This window comes from Colossoma macropomum, unplaced genomic scaffold, assembly GCF_904425465.1.
Source record: "Colossoma macropomum unplaced genomic scaffold, Colossoma_macropomum, whole genome shotgun sequence".
NCBI lineage: Eukaryota > Metazoa > Chordata > Actinopteri > Characiformes > Serrasalmidae > Colossoma > Colossoma macropomum.
Window position 1 is genome coordinate 14,157,200 of NW_023494784.1, and position 19,469 is coordinate 14,176,668.

Consider the following 19,469-nt stretch of genomic DNA (forward strand, 5'->3'; position numbering starts at 1 on the left):
CGTCATATAGTCAAAATGTGAATATTGCTACATTAATGTTACATGCAAGATAACACTCCTGTGCACCACTGTAATTTTTTCCAGGATACGAAGCTTTTTTGCTGGAAACCAGGACTTATAGGTGGAACTAGAAATAGTGCAGACTATAGCCTGGTCAAATCAATGACCAGTGTGCCCCTGGGGTGTGAAGAAAAAGGAGGCTTCCTGAGTGGGGATACACCGCTGTATCTTACACACAGCCTTTATCCTGTAGCATGACATAGGCCTACAGTACAATCATTTTACCTCAACTCTATGTAGTCATTGGTTAACTACAGAAGGACGATCAAAGTCAATTAAACTGTTATGATAAGTTTGCATTTGAGCCTAGATTCTGGTATTCCAGAACAGTATGAATCTCTAGAATTTGATCAATTTGTTCAATTCCATCATAAAAAAGTCATTTTTACATTTTGTTTTATGAAACAAAATGATAGATTTAGGTGACTTACTGTCCACTCTTTACGTTAGACATGTGTACGTTCATTTGAAAATTTGGTATTCTAGAACTACAGAGAAGGTGGAGACATAAGAAGCTGAGCTGAAAAGAAGGAAAAGCTGAAAAGCTAAGGAAAATGAAAACGATTGGTACACTGAGACTAAAACTGTAGAAGTTCGACAATTATGCAAATGCAAGTTAAAAACCATACTGCTCTCCTGGCACTTATTTATTAAATATCTGTTGCTTACCAGCCCAAAAGACCGTCTGACCAAGGCACAGATAATGAAAATGTACGCATATTAACGTTATGCACTCATCGTTCAAAATATACTGAAGAAACCTTCAGTAAACAGTGACTTCAAACTATTTTTGAAGCTTAGTTCCAATATATGGACTTAAAAAAAACTGAAGAGTGATTGGCAAGTAACAACGTTTACAAATTCTATCAAAGTAAAAAGCGAGAAAAGTTTGGGTTTCCATTCTATGAACCCTTTAAAATTATAGTTAAGCGTTTCGTATTTTTTTGGCCCTCCCCGCACACGGTAGTTGTCAATGTGGCCGAATGACTGTGAGCTGGTCTCACATGATGTGTGGGCTAATGGACAGCAAAACATCAGCCACATCTGTGAGTTAGGAGAGTAAATAATTATGGAAAATGATCAAACAAATAAGAACAGCAGCTCCTGGTGTACATTTTTCCACGCAGATCCAGATGACTATCGATGTGTAAGTAATTTAACTTTGTTGAGATGAGTGAACTGACCTAAAGCTCCATAATAGCTAATTTAGCTTATCTAGCTAGCTAGCTTAACATGTCTGTCTAGCTAGCTAGCTAGACAGACATGTTAAGCTAGCTAGCTAGATAAGCTAAATTAACCGTGGTGGTTTCTGGAGTGTCTTTGTTACCTCAGGCGACACATTGTGAAACACCTTAGCAGTCTGACTAAAGTGCTTATTCAAAACACCGAGAGCCTACACCATTTTAAATGGCTCGTTTTTAAACGTATCGCCTTCAATGTGACAATTTAAGAAGTTGTTAACTCAATTGCAAGTAACGTTATTAAATTATCTCAGTTATACAAAAGATGGCACTTTATGGTCGTTAACAAATGCTAAATTATATTCTTAGTTAGGCTCAAATAGGCTTAAAAGCCATGAAAACTCAAATGCATTGATGACCGCCTCATTCACACCTGACATTAACATAAGTCTTGGGTGATCTGATCATAAATGAACATTGCTAACGCTAAATACAGGCGTGAACGGGGTTCAGTGTGTCTAGAGACGCTTTGTGATCCAGTCACTTAAACCACCTTCTGGTTCTCAGGGACCCATGCAACCACGTAACATTCGTTGTATGAACGTTAAGCATGCCAGTGCGTCCCACAACAAATAACATATTAAGCTGAAGTTTTAGGTAGAAATACCCCTTTAACTTTTCCCCATGGGTAGGTTTTACTCACATGCAAACGTATCATAACAGTTTAATTGACTTTGATTGTCCTTCTGTAGTTAACCAATGACTACATAGAGTTGAGGTAAAATAATTGTACTATAGGCCTATGTCATGCTACAGGATAAAGGCTGTGTGTAAGATACAGCGGTGTATCCCCACTCAGGAAGCCTCCTTTTTCTTCACACCCCAGGGGCACACTGGTCATTGATTTGACCAGGCTATAGTCTGCACTATTTCTAGTTCCACCTATAAGTCCTGGTTTCCAGCAAAAAAGCTTCGTATCCTGGAAGAAAATACAACCTGTTTGGCAGTGACAATGATGACAAAATGCAAATTTTGTTTACACCTCAGTGACTAAATTATGCAGAATTTTTTTGAAATAATAATGTGGGACTCCCCCATAAGGCTATTGTCATACTATTGTGAATTCCACACTTGACAAAGCTTGCTGTCTTGCATGTGTTATTTTGGTACTGTTTCCAGTCTTGTGGTGCACAGGAGTGCATGTAACATTAATGTAGCAATATTCACATTTTGACTATATGACGTATTTCTGATTAATTAGTGGAAAAAAGTACAAACCAAGAGCAAACCGTTTCATCTTTGGAACATTTTTGTTTAAAGCAGATTGTGATGGAAGCAGTTTTTTTGGCATTTCCACCTAAGGCAAAACCACCTAAGAGCTTGTCTAAATTGTTTAAGGTGAACTTTAAAATTATGTCCACATGATATAATGACAGGTCTATAGAGAAGGGCAGTCGTATGATGGCCCCCTGCTATTTGTGTTCACAATGTTAGTTAACAATGAATTGCAGGTGATACATACTACAGGTTTTACAACATAACCTGCTGTGCCTCTCCCATTTAGTTATATTTGACTTTATGTTAGTATTTAAATGTATTTCAAGCTTAACAGGTATAAGACTGCAGTTGTATTGTTTTCATAGCTACTGTATGTACATGATAAAATTACACTGTGACTGTGTAATCTGCACTTTTCCTTCCTTATTGGTATGTCCTCAAAGTGACAGTGTTCAGTAGATTTTCAGGTCATGGGCTGGAGGACACAGGAACAAGTTGGGAAAGCACGATTTAGAGTAATAAGATGCACCCTTTGAACCTATGTGAGATATTGGATTGCCAAGATAAAGTTATGGTCTGCCAGGAGTATAGACATGGTATGGCCAGTGTTAGTGGCTAATGCAAGTAGGAATTTGATGAAAACATTATGCAAATGTTAGCATTTGCTAAATTATAGGACTATGGTTAGGTGACTATCCTAAGCGGCAAATCATTCAAACAATGTTAACATCTAGCAACACCAGAAGGTAGATATTCCTGCCCAACTCCAGTCCAAATGAGGAAATACAAAAGTACAGAGGATCTCTCAGTTAAATTGTCCAACATTTTTCCTTATTTGAGACTCATGCAGCACATTGTAGTTAAAAGCAAATAAACATATTAAGTGGCCAGCCCCTTTAAAACCTGCTTAGATGTTTTATCCTTCAGTGTTAACTGGCACTGCCAAATACTGAAAATAAAAGTGTAGAGACTCAAAAATTGCATTTCAGCTCATGAAGGAGCCTCAAACTTTCTCCAAACCCTCTTTTCATTCTTCACGCAAAAATAAGTCTTAACACAAGAGGCCAGATAGAGTCTGTGCCATATATAGGCCAATACGATATAGCTAAAAGCACCTATCCGATCTCAAAATTTTGAAAGACTTTAAAAGGTGACTAGGGCCACACAACTGTAAGTAAATGCTTAGGCTATTTCCTCGCTATTCACTGTGGAAAAGACTATAAATTATTGTAAATTTTGTATAAACATTTGACAAATTTATTGTACACATAATATACTTATCATACACGTAGCAGTGCTGTAGCTAACCAACTATCAGTCAGATTTTCACAGCTGCCAGAAGCTCCACTACGCAAAAGCAGTCAGCGAGCCTGCTGTTCAACATTTTTGTTTCACTCTATTTGATCTAAAAGAAGATAAACAGTAAACCTCTCCCATATCCACCTCGTGTGTTTATTAGTACAGTGTAAGAGGTGGGTATGGGAGAGGTAATTACTCGTAGCATGTTTAAGAGGTACACACATGAGGAGTCACTAGACAGTTCATGATCTAGTATACAGAAATGTTGAGTTTGGGCTCACAATGAATACACATACAGAGAGATGTATCTTGTTGCATCACAAACAGAATTACTTTTTCCAAATCTGAAATAATCTTTTTCTTCTTTTAAAATAAACTATCTCTGGCAATCAGCTGATTTCAAGGCTACTTATGTGGTTGTAGTTAAGCCTAAGTCTAGTCTACATGTGGTTTTTAGTTGAGATTTGCTGGTGCAGTTTAATATCAACAATGATCCTAGTGTCCATTTGGAAAACAGGCACAAGTAGTAATGATTATACCATGTACAAGTAAGATTATTATGTTTTTTCATTTTATGTCCAGTTATACCAATTTGTTTACTTATAAAAATGTGTATTGTTCTTTAGGATGTAATTCTCACAGTGAAAAGAGCCACTGGAGCCTTTTCTCTAGTAGCATGGTAAGGTTCCCCCCCCACCCCAGTATCTACCTTCAGTAGATTTCACTTCTCAAATGCTGTAGCTGTTAATGCTTTCTCTCTTCTCTTGGCAGCCTTTTTATGTTGTTTGTGATATGGTTGCTGCGCCGATATAACTCTTTGGCTCAGGTATGGTGTGTGTGTGTGTGTGTGTGTGTGTGTGTGTGTGTTTTTAAAATTAAAATTAACATTTTAATGACAGTTTCAGTCTTTACTTACTTTACTGAGTCATTCAGGGTTGTAGATGTCTTGTAATGATCATAGGATAATGTAAATGATAAATAGTAATTATACTAGCCTTGTACACGGTGTATTGTCAATAAGGTGAATAAGTTAAACATTGCTTCCCTGAAAATGAAATATAACTGTCTAAATGTTCTTAGATATGTCATTACTTCTGTGGTCACTGTTTTTGTTTGTCCTGTTTCTAGAAAATGATAGTCAGTCTCACAGTGGCAGCATTCTTTGACAGCGTTGCATATGTCATGGTGAGTCATTGTGATTCATTTATAAGAGAAACCTATTATGAGCAAGAGGAAATTACTACAAAAGGAGAAATTGATTGTGTTAATTTATGCATACATGTAAAAGAGGTGTTAGAAATCTCCCCTCTAATGTAGTACGGTTTTCCTTTGTAACTGTACTTTAAAACTCAGGGGAGATCCTAACTGCTAATTGTCGCACTAAAGAAGTGGTAAGAATTTTTCTCAACTTCTTTTTTTTCTCTCAGGGAGAGTCTTATGCTGAGGGATCTCTGTGTAACCTCCAAGCCTGGTGGTTAACATATTTTGGTGAGTTTGGCTGTGCCGTTAGTGTGTTTGGGCAGAGATGATCTTGACATGTTTAAATCTTATCAGGTGACAGGAAGTGTTTTGTATTTTCATACGTGTTCCAGTGTGCGGTCTTTCTGCATAGTTGTATTCAGAGTGTGTCCACTGTGAACATACTGCTATGATATGTGTGGGTGATACTGTTGCAGTGTGTGTTGCAGACTGGAGTGCTCTGGCTTGGGTGTGTCTTATCACTTTGAATCTCTACCTGAACCTGGTCAGGGAGATCAGGACTGAACATTATGAGATGTGAGAAACACACACACACAGTTCCATTTGTTTAAGCATACCTACACTGCCTGTCAAAAGTTTGAATTTGTGTGAACATAGGTGAGGGTCGTGTACTCAAATGCAAAATGACTAACCACAAGCCATCAAACATGTAGGGGCTGGCAATTGTAAAAATGATGCTGCAAGAAAAACAGACCCTTGTGATGCTGTGAAATTTACAAACTTTTTTTTTTCAGTGCCTACTGCTTGACCTATTGCTAGGTAAACGCAGTGCAAGTGACAAAACTCAATAGCTAAACTTCTAGACAAAAGTTTTTCAACATGCGTAGTTTGGAAAAGAAAACTGTCAAACTGTGCAAGACTTATGCAAACTCTTCATATCAATGAATGGTTAACTTAAGTAGCTTATTCAATTAACAAAGCAACAAATTAAATCTTCAGTAGAAAACAAAGTTCTTCCAAAATGTTCATATTTTAAACAAACTGAATTAACCTTGTGTTTCAGACCATATCATTTAGTGGCATGGGGGGTTCCTCTCCTTATGTCTTGTCTCCCACTGATGAGAGGACACTATGGTTCAGCTGGAGTCTGGTGGTGAGTTACTAATGACCTCTAAACACAGATGTCAGCATCACCCCACTCACTTATTTTAACCTCTCTGTCTCTGACCTTTCATCTTTCTCTCCCCTTTTAGCTGGATCACAGATGACCATGTGGCTTGGAGGTTTGGCATGTATGTAGCATCTCTTTATACACATGTGCACACAGATGAGGGACAGGTAAAGGCAAAAACAACAGAAAGGTTTTTTTCAAGGTGTTGGGCCACCAAGAGACACCAGAACAGCTTTAGTGTGCCATGGTATAGATTTTACTAATCTCTGGAACTGTACTGGAGGAATTGAACACTATTCTTGTAAAAATAAATATATTCCCTCAGTTCGTGTTTTGATGATGGTGGTGGAGAGCACGGTCTATCATGTTGGTCTAAAATCTCCCGTAGGTGTTGAACTGAGATGAGACCTGATGACTGCAAAGGCCATTGCATAGGATTTATGATTCATGCTCATCAAACCATTCACTAATCCCTTGTGCCCTGTGGATGGTCATCCTGGAAGAGACCACTACCATCAGAATGTTTAATCATAGGATAGAGTTGATCAGAATAGCTTTGTATTAATTTGCATTTGTCCTTTTCTCTAAGGGGACAAGTTGACCCAAACCATGCCAGTAAAGTGCCCCTATCACTTTTTTCCACATCTCCGTAGACCAGCACCTATATATATGCCTTCATCTTTGTGAGAGGTTTATGTGATGCAATTCTACTGTAATCTCCTTCTCTATGTAGCTGTTCTTGCTGACAGTCTGATCGTTTTCCTAACTGACATTCTCAATCAGCTAAGGAACAGTTGCTCCTCTGTTTTTTTTTTTGTTGTTTTTTTTTTCTATAAAATGAGCACTAATGCACAAGCGTGTTGGTCATTGAATATGCGGTTTCAACCACAATTTCTAACCATATTTTCTGATGACTTTTCCATAGATCTACACTATATTGGCAAAAGTATTCACTCACCCATCCAAATCATTGAATTCAGGTGTTCCGGTCACTTCCATGGCCACAGGTGTATAAAACCAAGCACCTAGGTATGCAGACTGCTTCTGCAAACATTTGTGAAAGAATGGGTCGCTCTCAGGAGCCCAGTGAATTCCAGCGTGGTACCGTGATAGGATGCCGCCTGTGCAACAGGTCCAGTCGTGAAATTTCCTCGCTACTAAATATTCCATAATCAACTGTCAGTGGTATTATAACAAAGTGGAAGCGATTGGGAACGACAGCAACTCAGCCACAAAGTTGTAGGCCACGTAAAATGACAGAGCGGGGTCAGCAGATGCTGAGGCACATAGTGCGCAGAGGTTGCCAACTTTCTGCAGAGTCAATTGTTACAGACCTCCAAACTTCATGTGGCCTTCAGATTAGCTCAAGAACAGTGCGTAGAGAGCTTCAGGGAATGGGTTTCCATGGCCGAGCAGCTGCATCCAAGCCTTACAACACCAAGCGCAATGCAAAGCGTCGAATGCAGTGGTGTAAAGCACGCCGCCACTGGACTCTAGAGCAGTGGAGACGTGTTCTCTGGAGTGACGAGTCTGGGTTTGGTGGTTGCCAGGAGAACAGTACTTGTCTGACTGCATTGTGGCAAGTATAAAGTTTGGTGGAGGGGGGATTATGGTGTGGGGTTGTTTTTCAGGAGTTGGGCTCAGCCCCTTAGTTCCAGTGAAAGGAACTCTTAATGCTTCAGCATACCAAGAGATTTTGGACAATTTCACGCTCCCAACTTTGTGGGAACGGTGTGGGGATGGCCCCTTCCTGTTCCAACATGACTGCGCACCAGTGCACAAAGCAAGGTCCATAAAGACATGGATGAGCGAGTTTGGTGTGGAAGAACTTGACTGGCCTGACCTCAACCCGATAGAACCTTTGGGATGAATTAGAGCGGGGATTGTGAGCCAGGCCTTCTCGTCCAACATCAGTGTCTGACCTCACAAATGTGCTTCTGGAAGAATGGTCAAAAATTCCCATAAACACACTCCTAAACCTTGTGGAAAGCCTTCCCAGAAGAGTTGAAGCTGTTATAGCTGCAAAGGGTGGGCCGACATCATATTAAACCCCATGGATTAAGAATGGGATGTCACTCAAGTTCATATGCGTGTGAAGGCAGACAAGCGAATACTTTTGGCAATGTAGTGTAAGTGCAGGTATTACTTTAGTCAGTTCCTATTGAAACACTAGACAGCATTCTTTGTAACCGAGGCTCCGGCCATATTTCAAAATCAGTTTTCGTTTTGCTGTCTTGATCCATAGGGTCAGCTTGGCCTTCTCAGCAATTTTTTTACATGCTGCAGAGCATGGTAGGATGTTAATTGCTTATTTGTGTCAAGCTGTACACTTGTCTGGAAGCAACTGTGTTTCCCTCCACCGTGTTGGTTACTTTTCCCCTGATCGTGGACAGCTACAGCTTGTTTGGGGAGGAGCAGAAAAAAACTGACAGTCCAGGCTGATGCCACAGTGGGGGAGAATGTGGGTGCCACCCCCTGGTGGGCACGTTCTCTGAGTAGTACCCGATCAAGGCCTGGAGGCACACCAAAGCTCCATGTAAGTGATGTTAGCATAAGTTTAGTTTTGTCTTTTTTGCTTAAGAAAAGAAAGTGCCTCCCAACCTTAGCTAATGCTGCCCGCTGGTGGACGAGGCCCATGGCACAGAGATGACCCCCTACCCTGTCCACCCAGATCTGGTTTCTTCCTCTCCCTGAGTGGCTGCCAGTGTTGACATTGCTGCTGAGAGCACCTCTGAATCATCGCCTTTGGGCCGTTGACACAATGGGTGCTCTGGACAGCACCTCTGAGCTGCCATCACTTGCAACAGCATGGCCTGGTGCTCTGGAGAGCCCCTCTGAGCCACCAACAGCGTGGAACTGTGACCTCTCTCTGCAGGAGGGCATCAAGGAATTCCTGCTGGACTCTACAGTGCTGCATGCTGCCCTGGAGGGCATCATTGAGCAGCCGCCTGTGGCAATAGCGTCACCTGGTGTCCCGGATGACGTCAATGAATTGCGACTTGGGCTCACCTAGTGTTCTGGAAGGTGTCAGGAAATTGCTCCTTCATTGGTGCCACCTGATGTTCAGAACATCAGAAAGCCAACTCTGAATTCAACATGTCAATGGGAAGTGGCCCCTGCTTCCATTCCTCATGGCGACACCGCCTCTCTTACCCTGCCTCCTTGGAGTTGGCTCAGGCATCGAGTCATGCCTCGCTTTCGAACCCGTGCTTGGTCAGTAAGGGGAGGGGACTCGCCGTCTTTGGAGTCAACACATGCTAGGGTGGCAGCTGGAGCTTGTGTGGGGATGAGCACCAGCAGCATAAAAACTAGCTCTCACTAGCCACACACAAAGAGAGCCAAAGGGACACTCAGCTTTAAATGAGTAAGATTTCGAAAAAATGTTTGTGTTACAAGTCATTTATGTGCACATAAAGCACTTTGGTTCATGCACACTGGTGTTGTGTGTGTCTGAGCTCTCATTGGTTTCCCAGTCAGTGTGTGTTGGCCCTTCCCCAGGCTGTTGCCATAGTGCCTAATGTTTACATGGATTTTATTATTCTATGTTAATCCTGAGAGTTTTGCATTTTATGTGTCTGATCGGTTGTACATTATTTGTGTTTGTGAATAAATGTGAAGATAATATATGTTATGATAGACAGCTTACACTCAGTGGGTTACATCATCCATTCTAGTTAAGAGGAGAAAGACACATAGTTCTACCTGAACCGGAATCTCTGGTATTCACTCTGCTCCTATTGAGCTGTCATTCTGTTCTTTTCTTTCTGAGTGAAAGGTCATCATTCAGAGTCACATAGCTAGAGCATTTGTCAGTACATATCAGTGACAATTTTCAGGGGACGGGTCTAGCTGACTAACATTTACGTGTGTCTTTTTGAGCCACTGTTAAAATATGACTGTCAATAGGGGTCAGTAGGTGTGAGTGTTCTTTAGTGTGTGCGTGAGCCTGGGCATGAACATGTGTGGGTGTGTGTGAGCATGAGTTATCTAGTGTTTAACCAGTGTTTAGCGGGTGATGTATAATTTATATTCTGTAGTTTTCTATTTGTTTTTGCTTATTTATGGTTATTTACAATCTTTATGTTTGCAGATGGTACATACCGCTCTTCACCCTCATCTTTCTCATGATCTGCTGTTATGCACGCATTATCTGTGTAGCCAATGATAGGGTGAGTGCATTCATCAGAGTGAATGTGAAGTAAAAAAAATACAGACAACAAATTAAACTACACTTGAGGTGATAGAGATAATAAATTGATCTCAGTTGCCTCTTTAATTAATTTGAAGTTCCTGGAACACTGTGAAATATTGCTTTTGCGTAGCATTATTGGATGGCTGCCAGGTCTGGCTAACTGCGATAGTAAGATACATTCCTCTTGTTTTTGTCTGCTGTTGTCATGTTAATGCTTGAGGGTAAAGTTGATGAACCAGAGGGCAGAGTTCCAGATTCCAGAACATTTTTGCCCAACCATGATTTTCTCATGAAACACAACATATGCACGTCTACATGCATGCTGACGTGAAACGTTAACTTGTTGGAAAACTGATGCCTGAACATGATTATCAGCTAGGGCTGTATTATATGGACACCATATTGCAATCATATTTTGTTACATATTACAGTTGCAGTATGTGGGTGTACCCTTGGGGCGACATGATAAAAAAATTATCCAGCATAGTTTTAATCCTTATTATTTTTCTGTTGAATCATGAAGTAAACTCAAAATACCCATAGAACGCTTATCTGAGAATGGTCAGAATTCTCTCATATTTGAGAAAAGACCAATTTACTGTAATGAATAATAAAAAATATTATTGCAGCAAGGAATATTGTGCAGTTCTATTAACAACAGATATGACACTGTTGTATATTAAATATTTTTTTGTCTGACATTTATTAATAAACTGTTTGCATTGGTATTGTCTGATCTTTTACCCAAAGATGCAGTCCTGGCTAGGCACCTTTAACCCAGAGAGGGAGAGGAGGAAGGTGTGTGTTTTTACCTAAAAATACTCTATGATCAGTCATGAGATCAATAATCAAAGAGTCATTCTCATGCTTTCTTTCTTTTCTGTAGATATCTCTAGCTGAGGAGATCCGTCCTCTGAAGTGGTATCCTTCTGTATATCTGCTGGTCTCTATATTTCCTCTTTTAAATCGGTATGCACACACACACGCACATGCACATGCACATGCACACACACATGCTCGCTCACTCACTCACTCACTCACTCATTGTAATCCCAGTGAGTAAATGGGACTGCATATGTGTAATATGTCGTGTGTCCATAGGCTTCATAATGCTGTGTATCCTAAGAAGCCAGTGTTCTCTCTCACGCTGCTGCATGTGCTCAGTGCACCTCTTCATGGCCTGGCCAACGCATTAGTCTTTGGCAAGGACACCTGGAGTCAGCTCAGCAACACGGGAATCAAAGTAATGTTCTCTCAGACACACACACACACACTCACACTAACAAAACCTGGGGGATTAAATAAAATATTAAATCGTACAGTTTTCTCTTTACTCCTAACAGTTGATTTTCCAATTATATTGGCCTCTAGTGCAAAATTAAAGAAGCAAACTTCAGACCCCAACATATCTTGGCCAGTCATAAGGCACGATTGTCAGTATTTGATTTTTTTTTCTTATTTATTTATTTATTTATTTTTTTTAATGAACCACACTACTTTAATACCCTTCTTTTCATAAGATGGGAGGTATATGATAGAGCTGCAACAAATGACTCTTTCCATAATGAATGATGAATATATTAACCTTTATTTGTTGAACTAAATAATTAAACCGTTGTGCCTTGCGATTTCGTCTTCTGAATGTTGCCCTCATTTAAAGCTGTGCATCTTCATGGCATCTGTATGACAGGTGGCTTCCTTTTTCATGGTACAACCAAAAAAGTGAAGTCATATTGCCCCCAGTCAACCTTCATTTTCACTTGGAAATACATTGAGGGTGGCCCTCATTTTCAATGCAGCTGAGCTTTACAATGCAAAGGGACTGAACATAAAAAAATAAAATGGGATTTAAACTAAAATAAACAGAACTACATGAACAAAATTAACAGTAAAATTAAAGGCAATATCAAACAAGACTAAAAAAAGAGGAGAACAGTTCAGATTTAATTAATAAGGGGAACAATTAAACAAATAAAACCAATATATAGTAGTTAAAACCAATTTTTAAATGTCAACCTAAAAGTTTAAATAAGGCAGACTAAAATTTGAAACAAGCGATTAAACACATTGTGAAAAGAAATAAAATAAGGTTATAGAATTAAGATCCAATAAAGAAATGTAAGATTTTAATCAGCCTTAAAAAATTATTGAAAAAAATAAATAAAGATAGAAAGGAAAAAATACACTCAACTAAAGCAGTTACAGGCTGTTTCAAGGTGGCTAGAGATTAAAAGCTTAAAATGATAAAGTGACACCAGTGAGCCATGTTTTAGTGACTCCTGTAGCGAATTCCAGCTCACTGGTGCACTGTAGCTAAAAGCTAATTTTTCGAGTTCATTAAAAACTCTAGGTACCTGACAGGTGATCCAGTCACTAGAGCAGTCCAATAATAACTGTTATTTATATAGATCATAGATGAGATACAAACTAGCATATGGCCGGAGAGAGGTTTATAAATAAAAATAAGCCTGTGTGTTTCCGGTCATGCTGCTACTGAGGACCGTTAAATGAGCACTACAGTTTTTCTTTTGCTGCACGAGGAGATTCAGCTGAAGAGTATAAAATCTTGTCATCTGTGTATAAGAGTCTGAGATGGAGACAGCAATATCTTTGAGATATATTTATATATATTTATATATATATATATATATATATATAAAACTGCACCCAGGATCGAGACTTGTGGGACTTCTTAACGGGAACTAAATCTGATTCAGGCCATGTAAAATCATTTAAAACCAGTGTGAGCACAGAGATGGTTCTGTAGCTTTCTCTGAAGTCTCTAAAATGGACAGGGTTTTAATAAAGAAACTATTTGAGGCTATTCACCAAGATACTAAAATTTTAGCGAAGCGACAGTTTTGAGATTGGCCTGTAGTTATTTAGACCTGCTGCTTCACCTCCTTGATGCAGTAGAAAAAATATGAGCTGTTTTTCAGATAATTCTACAAGATAAAATAGAAACAGTAGAAATGCATGCAATATTTTCTAAATAACTAGGATTGCACGATGTAGGAAATAGGGGTCCAGACCATTCTCACCTGAAGGTGTTCGCAGGTTAATAGCAGTGCTACTATGTATAGAGAGAAAGTCTGGAGTGTCAATAGAATGTGCCTCTGGGTAGCAGTAGAAGTGATGTCAGACTGATTTGAAAGCAGCTTTATGTCAGTGTTTTGAAATATAGACTGGTCGCAGTAAAATGAACATTAAACTCATTGCTTGGTCAGAAAGAAAAGCTTACTCATTAAAATGTTTTAAATTTCTTCTGGCCACCATTCGAGAGCCTGTTTTCTTCATGCAACTATCTAATGCATCTCATTGGGCAATGGTCACTGGAACCAAAATTAAAAATGCCTGTAATTTTGTCCATTCTGTTGGACAAAATTAAATCAGTCAGGGCAGACTGGGTGGAGTCCTTTAGGTTTAGACGAGATTGAGGGTAAGATTGCCACATACATACATTAAAGCGAAAGCACAGTGCAAGTTACGTTGCTTGTATTTATAAAACCATTGAATTTGTCTGCTTCCTTGACGTTTCTTTTACTTTTGCGCTTATCTAAAAAGCTGATTGTAGGTCTACTACCATTAACAACAGGGGAAATTTAAGCAAATATCATTGGTATTGCGTAGTCATCTAGAGTTGAAAACAGACTTAAATTTGTGCCCTAAAGAACAATGGCTAGTTCCAGAAGAGGTTAAAATCATGACTAAAAGTCAAGCCAGTGCAGAGTCAGTTTTTTTTTTTTTGAAACCAGCAAAATACAACAGATTTAAAATACAACTAAAATGTCCTGTGCCTCTACCCATTGGGCTGGATTGGGCCAGAGATAAAAACAGTTTTCTCACAGTCTTTTATAGAAGATAATAAGAATGTGAAGTCTCTTTTTAACAGTTCTGTGCTTTGTACTTCGATGTTACTGCATCCAACATGTATGACATTTTTTACATTTTTTACATGTATTGCTTTAAAAGATTAGGAAGCTGCAATGTAATATCTGAGACTTTTGCACCAGAAACTGAGTGAACAGTGGTTGTGTAGTGTTTAATGTTTCTGATAACAGAGTTGCCTACTATCAAAGGGGTTGGTGGAGGGTGGCAGGCTCTGGTGGAGTGGCTGCATGGCGTTGTTTAGAGGCAGGGGGCTGCATTCAGGCTGTCCGTGGAGGGTGCTTGGCGGGATGGTCCTGTAGCAGTGGCCTGTGGAGGAGCAGCGTTTCTGCTGCCCAGCCGAGGCGTGGTTAACAAATGTCTCAGCAGATTTAAAATGGGCCAAGAAATAAACTATCTATGCATTAGGCCAGTCAGCACAGGAGCTCTGGTGAATAAAACTCAAAACAAAGCTTACAGTTAGTTAGCCCTCTTAAGCTAAAAGGGTAAAAACAACTTAGGGTTAACGTAGTAGTGACACTTGTTAAACAACACCCATATGAAAAGGCTACAGAGCCTTAGCAAAGATCTTTAACATTCCTCTCAGTGTGATTGGTTCAATAATATGCAATTAGAAAGTTAATGGAAGTTCATGTACAGGTGTACCATGCAAGATTTCTCTCAAACTAATGATACGGAAGGTAAGAGAAGCTAGCAGTCACAGGAAAAGAATTTCAGAATGATCTGAAAGCAGCAAGAACAACAGTTACAGAGAACCATAAACAACGAACTGCACCGCAGTCATCTTCGTTCCTACACGCCACGCAAAACTCCTCTGCTAAAGAAGAAGCACAGAAATGCATATCTAAAATTTACACACAAGCATTGATAAATCTGAACTCTGAATTCTCCCTAAACATACAGCCAAATTAACTGAAGACTGGTTTCTAAAAATGCTGAAGGTGCTTGCATGGCCTAGCCATTCTCTGGATTTTTATCCCATTGACAATTTGTGAAGGATTTTGAAATTCCAAGTCCAACAGAGGAACTCTTGTAGACTTGGGAAATTGAAGATGGTTTGCCAAGAGGAATGAGCCAAATTGATCCACAGTGCTGCAAAAAGCTGACTACTTCTTATCATAGACTCCTCGAAGTTAAAATGGTCAGCAATAGCTTTGTAGCAAAGTACTAATGTTATTAATTGGTAGTGTCAGAATAATTTTTCCCTATCAATTTCTTTTTTAAACGGTCTCTTTATGCTTATGAATACATACTTTTTTTCTTTAGTTTTTTTTTTTTCTTTTTTTGTTTATATTTATAATTACAAAGTCAAAAGACATAATTTGAACTGGAAGCATATTAAATATCAAAAACAACAAAAAAGTGTCTGAATGTTAGTTTCCCCTCACTGTGTGCATACATACCCATACACTGATATGCACTCTGACTAATCCTGTCCATTTTTTTTCCAGCTGGCCCTTCGGTCTCGGCTGTGTGACAGCACGCGGATTGGCGAGTATCACCCAGCGAGTGTGAGATACACAGCCAAGCTCGAGTCAGATTCTGACGATGATGATAACAATGTCCTCTTCTACAGCACTGACATGAGCCTGAAAGACAGAGGACCCTGAATGGTTATGGGGTGGTGGATGTATTTGTGTGTGTTTTTTATTTTCACACTTCTTGCCTTTTAGGAAATCACAGATCTTCGCTCATGCTATTATTTCAGTATTATGCTTGATACAGAGGGGAACAAAAAAAAAAAGGAAAGAATTTGAATAAAGAGGACTGCGTTTTTCTTGCCTTTAAAGAATAGGTGACTGCAGCATGGTACTGTACAAAGTGTAAAAAGGGAGAGCGTTTTAACTGAATGTCCTCTGTATTGAGAGCTTTGTTGTCATTTGTTTGAGATTCATATCTCCGTTTTGTACAGACTTTTTTTCCGGCTGTGCATTTGAACTGCGGTGATATTTCGGTGAGCGATTTGAGCGTGTATTATTGTTATTTATGGAAATGTATGCTATATTTTTGTACTTTGCAAATAATCTCAATTTACAATGTTCATAAATACTGTTCCTTATTTACTTGTGTGTGTTGGTGTCTTCAGTGGCTTTAAATAATGTGCTGTCATTTGGACAAGAATTAATAAGCATGGTTGTAGAGAACTGTTTAATCAGATTAGTCAAACTGGGTCAGTTCATTCTATTAAAACAGTAAGACATATATTAACTAAATTATCAAAACTATAAAGGTTCATATTTAGGGACACGTCTGAGACAAAGAGTTGTTGCTTTATACTGCCATCGTGTGGACATTCTCTGCAAGTTATAGAAGAATCATGTTTACGCGTGATTGCAAGTTCACCGCTGATAGTTTAAATTTTGACGAAACAGCATAATTGCTTAGCTGATTATTACAAATATTTTAAACTAATTATATAAATATGAATTACGTAAGTCCTTACACTGGACTCTACTGATTGGCTATGTTGAGTTGCGCTGTCAAAACATAGCTGGTAGTGATTGGCTGAGAAAAAACGCAGTTCGCTTTGATAAGCGTCGACAACACGGAAAACGCAAGGTAGACGCGGAAGTAGAGTTTAGTGCATTTCTCTTTCTGAGATCGACGTTTCAGCATATTCGGTATATAGGCTGCTAAACAACCACTTTAGCGTGTCCTGTACGGGTTCGTAATGGTATGACTTCTGATAAAAGGTAAGAAGACTGTTCTTCGCTCATTAGCTTAACATTTTTTGTGGCTTTGTGTAAGTTCTAGTAACTCGCGGTTTTCTTATAATTATTAAACCGTTGATTTTTTTGAATTAATATGAAATGCTTGTACCTCATTTCTAGGAGGATTAAGACACTAAGAAATTTAATTTATAAAGCACTTGAAGAAACAAAGACGCTTACATAGCTTAGAAAAAACAAATGATCATAATACGAAATACCACACAGAAAGCATTTGGACAAATATTATCATATGCGAATAATGTATGATACTGCTGAATGTTGTAGTAATAGTGCAGTAACAGCAGTACTTGTTGGCCTATATAACGTTCTTATTGTTATCTAACGTTGTATGTCACGTATATTCCACAGCCGGTGCCTATGTGGTGCGGAAGATCTCCTCTGCCATCAGAGAGGGAGAGCAAAAAGAACAGCCTGAACTCGCACCATGTAGCCTGGTACCAGGTGAGTTTTTCTGATATTTCCGGTAAAATAAACTGCACTGTATAATCTTGCTAGTTGATGATACGACGGTTATTATGACAGGACAATGGCGTGTGAAAGATAAAACATGTAGCCCCTACACCACATTGCTTTTACGGGTCATTATGTAAAACCCAGTTTTCTTGCGTTTTGTAAATGAGAGTTTGATGTAGTATGCAACCATTGTCCATACTGTCCATATATGTAAACTAAGCTGCAAAAACCAGTTAGGAATCCAGTGTTTTTGTGATGTCACGAAATGCAATGTATTTACATATATCCACTTATTCAGCCTACACTTTAGCCCTGTCCATTTATTTGCAAAGGTAAATATGGCATTTTTCCTGCAAATTAATAATGTTTCTATTTATTTGCTAAGTTTAACATATTGGGAAAAAAAACCTAAAGTGTGCCATAACATTTTATGTCTTGTTTCTATTCGTTCTATTTCTATTCGTTTCTATATGTTAAATTGAGCAAATAAACTGAAATTGTGCTTGAAAATGTGCAGAACAAAAAACTTTTACCCAAACCTTTACAAACCTTTCCAACTGTTTAAATATTTTAAAGGCACAGTAATAAAATAGCCGTTAATTCTAAGGGGGTAAAGAGACATTGAAAAATGGGCATGTAAAAAAGAAATATTATGTTTTTGGTACATAAACCCACTCACATGACACAATAAAAATGTAGAAAATTGGCCTTTAAAAGAACATCCTTTTAATGAAAAGCTGTGAGGCTATTAGAAGTCTGTATCAGCCAAAGATATTGGCTGACATAAACTTTGATTACTTTTAGCTACATCAGCTTCATAGCTCCAGTGCAAAACTAAAGAAACCTTTAAGACATAAAACATAGCTGATCCATGTGGGGTAAAGGAAAAATTATGTAAATTAGATTTTCTCCACAAACCGTTCTTTTACATTTACACATGAAAAGTAAATTTGTGCAGTCAATATGTAACCATAAGATTTACTCTTTGTGTTTGTTTGTATTTCAGGAAATAAGAGGGAGCATCAGAGTCAGAAGCGTTTAATAGCGGAGGCTAAGTCAACCCCAGCAGAGACGTCTACAGAGACTGGAGTGGAGAAATGTAGCTCCTGACATTAAAGGTCATACAGGTGCATAACTGGGTGTCTCACTAGAAGTTGTAGAAGCTGAAGAAGTTGTAAAACATCTGGTTCCTGAGAAAGAAATCAGACTTGATGAAGGGATGACTGACAACCCAGTTTTGCCCTGTGTGACTGATAGATGTTAGGCATTCTCTCTCTTTCCATCTGTCTGTCAGCTGTAGAGCATGATGGTCTGTTCATCAACCTCTGATTCAGGGATTGTTCAGATTTGAAATTTTCCTACAGCTGTAATATCTGCACTCCTAGGCAAAATAAAATGGTCAGAGTCCAGATTTAAACCATATATAGAATATTTGGTTTCATATTGAACACTAGCTTGGCAAAGTCTTTCAACTGTTTGAAGCCATCAATGCTGAGTGAAAAATGATTTGTTGTTAAGGCCATTAAAAGCTTAATGCTTTTCCATAATGGCTATGGCTCCCTTTTTTTGTTCAGGAGCGTACATTGCCCTATAAATCTACACCAAATCTAAAATCTATAAATTTACACCAATGTTCTGTTAAAAAGAATAAAGCTAGGAGTATGACAGAATATTTTTACACTTGTTTTTTAAAAATAAAATAAACAGAATTACCTTGAATCTTTGATATTCATTGTTCACATTCTGATGATTCTGCTCATTCAGTCTTTTCTGGATTGCGTTATAAAAATACCTGCCAAATTTGCAAAGTGGTTCAAGAAAAAGTTACTATGCATACATGAATAAAAAGACTAGGATGTGTCAGACTGTATTGTTGTTTCACATTGCTCAAGGTAGATGATGTGTTTGTTAAATTTTAACATTTTTATTTTAAATATATTTTTATATATTTTTATTTCATATTTAAATTGGTGTGTAAATGTAGTAGTATAGATCCTTCCTTTCAGAATTTTTGT

At 38.6% G+C, this 19,469-nt stretch overlaps 1 protein-coding gene and 1 long non-coding RNA gene across 4 annotated transcripts; both read left to right on the forward strand.

Moving 5' to 3' along the window:
- The first annotated feature begins 1,035 nt into the window (after positions 1-1,035).
- Positions 1,036-16,332, forward strand: si:dkey-100n23.5 (cyclic AMP receptor-like protein A). Of its 3 annotated transcripts, none has more exons than XM_036569670.1 (13): positions 1,036-1,207; positions 4,445-4,497; positions 4,590-4,644; positions 4,947-5,003; positions 5,246-5,306; positions 5,495-5,594; positions 6,082-6,171; positions 6,272-6,310; positions 10,280-10,358; positions 11,132-11,179; positions 11,268-11,350; positions 11,483-11,624; positions 15,721-16,332. In XM_036569670.1, exons 1-13 carry the CDS (start codon positions 1,130-1,132, stop codon positions 15,877-15,879), a joined length of 1,044 nt encoding a protein of 347 aa, XP_036425563.1. In that variant the 5' UTR covers positions 1,036-1,129; the 3' UTR covers positions 15,880-16,332. The 3 variants fall into 3 exon arrangements, with proteins under 3 accessions (XP_036425563.1, XP_036425618.1, XP_036425700.1); XM_036569725.1 differs by having other exon boundaries at positions 5,507-5,594; XM_036569807.1 differs by lacking the exon at positions 4,445-4,497 and having other exon boundaries at positions 1,096-1,207.
- Positions 16,333-16,805: 473 nt separating this feature from the next.
- Positions 16,806-19,173, forward strand: LOC118807793. The gene is made up of 3 exons (XR_005007239.1): positions 16,806-16,962; positions 17,350-17,442; positions 18,461-19,173. It is a non-coding gene; the product is annotated as an uncharacterized LOC118807793 (long non-coding RNA).
- Positions 19,174-19,469: the final 296 nt, after the last annotated feature.

Excerpts from the sequence above, each read along its gene's own strand:
- si:dkey-100n23.5 (XM_036569670.1), top strand. The coding sequence starts at position 1,130 with ATGGAAAATGATCAAACAAATAAGAACAGCAGCTCCTGGTGTACATTT. Across the intron at positions 5,004-5,245 it reads ACAGCGTTGCATATGTCATG|GGAGAGTCTTATGCTGAGGG; the intron begins GTGAGTCATTGT and ends TTTTTCTCTCAG. Across the intron at positions 5,595-6,081 it reads AGGACTGAACATTATGAGAT|ACCATATCATTTAGTGGCAT; the intron begins GTGAGAAACACA and ends CTTGTGTTTCAG.